At 52.5% G+C, this 1805-nt stretch overlaps 1 protein-coding gene across 1 annotated transcript; it reads left to right on the plus strand.

Annotated features, from left to right (window-relative positions):
* The first annotated feature begins 562 nt into the window (after positions 1 to 562).
* On the plus strand, positions 563 to 1436 carry LOC133899139 (auxin-responsive protein SAUR76-like). The gene has a single exon (XM_062340093.1). It carries the CDS (start codon positions 716 to 718, stop codon positions 1088 to 1090), a length of 375 nt encoding a protein of 124 aa, XP_062196077.1. The 5' UTR covers positions 563 to 715; the 3' UTR covers positions 1091 to 1436.
* The last annotated feature ends 369 nt before the right edge of the window (positions 1437 to 1805 follow it).

Consider the following 1805-nt stretch of genomic DNA (forward strand, 5'->3'; position numbering starts at 1 on the left):
TATCTATTAATTCTCTCATTTATCTTATAAAATTTTTCACCCTCCTTTTCAATAGAAATTTCAACAGAAATGAGCGATTCTGATAGACCCTGTTTGTGAAAATTCCCTTCGAGTACCATGTAATGAGCAATAAAATCGTTGAGTGACGTCCATTTGTCCTGCTCTTGGTGATGGAGCTACACCAGTTTGGGGCACAGTGATTTTTCATCATGGCCGCACGTCTGGATTCGGGTTAAACCCCTCCAAATGCTTACGCGAAAATCCCGTGCCTGCATTTCTCTGCTCCCCGCAGGAGCAGCCCACCGGAATCATGGCGGGCGGCAGCAGGGGAGAAGGAGAAGACGAATGCATGCAGCCGCAAGGCTCGGTACAGCCCAGCCGCTACGGACAAAACGACCCCGGCCAGTTGCCTCCGCCCTGTTGCCCGCTACGGCGACCTCGACCTCTCGTCCTCTCCCTCTCTCCTACGGCCTACCGCCAGTCTTACCTCCCACCGGCACGCGGGCCCCACCTCCCCCTCCGACTCCTCCCGATTATATAAGCAGCCCCGTCGCCTCCCCTGACTTCCCCCCAATCATCATCACCATCTTCCTCAACTCTCTCTCTCTCTCTCTCTCTCTCTCTCGCACAAAAACCTCTCGCTTTCTCTGCGACTGGTTGAATTTCGCGTGTGGTGTTGCATTGCATCGGAGGAGGAGGAGGAGGAAGCGACGCAATGGCAAAGGGCGGACTGAGCAAGCTGCGGTGCATGATCAGGAGGTGGCACTCGTCCGGCCGCATCTCCCGCGTGCCGTCGCCCGGCGAGGAGGACGGCGCCGCCGGAGACGGGCGCGCGGCGTCGTTCCACGGCGCGGACGAGGTGCCCAAGGGCCTGCACCCGGTCTACGTCGGCAAGTCGCGCCGCCGGTACCTCATCGCCGAGGAGCTCGTGGGCCACCCGCTGTTCCAGACCCTCGTCGACCGCTCCGGCGGCGCCGGCACCGTCGTCGGCTGCGAGGTCGTCCTCTTCGAGCACATGCTCTGGATGCTGGAGAACGCCGACCCGCAGCCGGAGTCCCTCGACGAGCTCGTCGAGTACTACGCGTGCTGAGAGGCCCCAGCCATGACGGCCGTGCGCCGGCGCGCCGGCGTTGGAAGCCTCTAGAAGCTGCGGTAAAATCTATCCGGCAATCTCAAATTCCCAATCCGTGTCTTTCGAGTAGGCGTAGAGTCGTGATAAACACCAAACGCCGTGGTGAAGTAAAATCAGCAACACCAGAGTTGCGATTTGCTTCGCTGCTCGGCGTCGGTGCTAATCGAAGAGCAATTACCGATTTACTGCAAACGCTGCTCTTTGGGCGCCGTTGATTCCATTCTCTGTAATTACTTCGTGTAATAGAGATTTGCAGCTTTATTTTGTTTCCTCAATAAGATCTGTGGACAAATGTATCCATGTACATTTCAATGGCCAGATCGCCCGTTCCCTTTCTCCAAATTATCCTGGCGTATGATTTGTTGCCGAGGAAACCTTTGATTTTGGATCCTCATAGTAGCTGCAAAATGATGCAATTCGGCAGGCAATTTAATCTAGATGTAATTTCTTCGAAACAATTAGAAAAATCCCACGAAAGAATCCTCCTCCTTGGAGCACCTTTAGGCTTGTCTAACAGAGCTTTCAAATCAGCTTCCGAAATAAAATTAATAGGAGCTATATAATTTTCAGTTTTAAAGTAAGTCTGTGAGAGAGTAATTCTCTAAAATAAAATAGATATTAGAGTTAAAAATAACTTTTTTTAATTCACTTCTTTCACAAAATTATTAGAGAA

This window comes from Phragmites australis, chromosome 18 (genome assembly GCF_958298935.1).
Source record: "Phragmites australis chromosome 18, lpPhrAust1.1, whole genome shotgun sequence".
NCBI classification, from domain to species: domain Eukaryota; kingdom Viridiplantae; phylum Streptophyta; class Magnoliopsida; order Poales; family Poaceae; genus Phragmites; species Phragmites australis.

What these genes read in the sequence shown, in the direction of transcription:
- LOC133899139 (XM_062340093.1), top strand. Translation starts at nt 716, where the DNA reads ATGGCAAAGGGCGGACTGAGCAAGCTGCGGTGCATGATCAGGAGGTGG.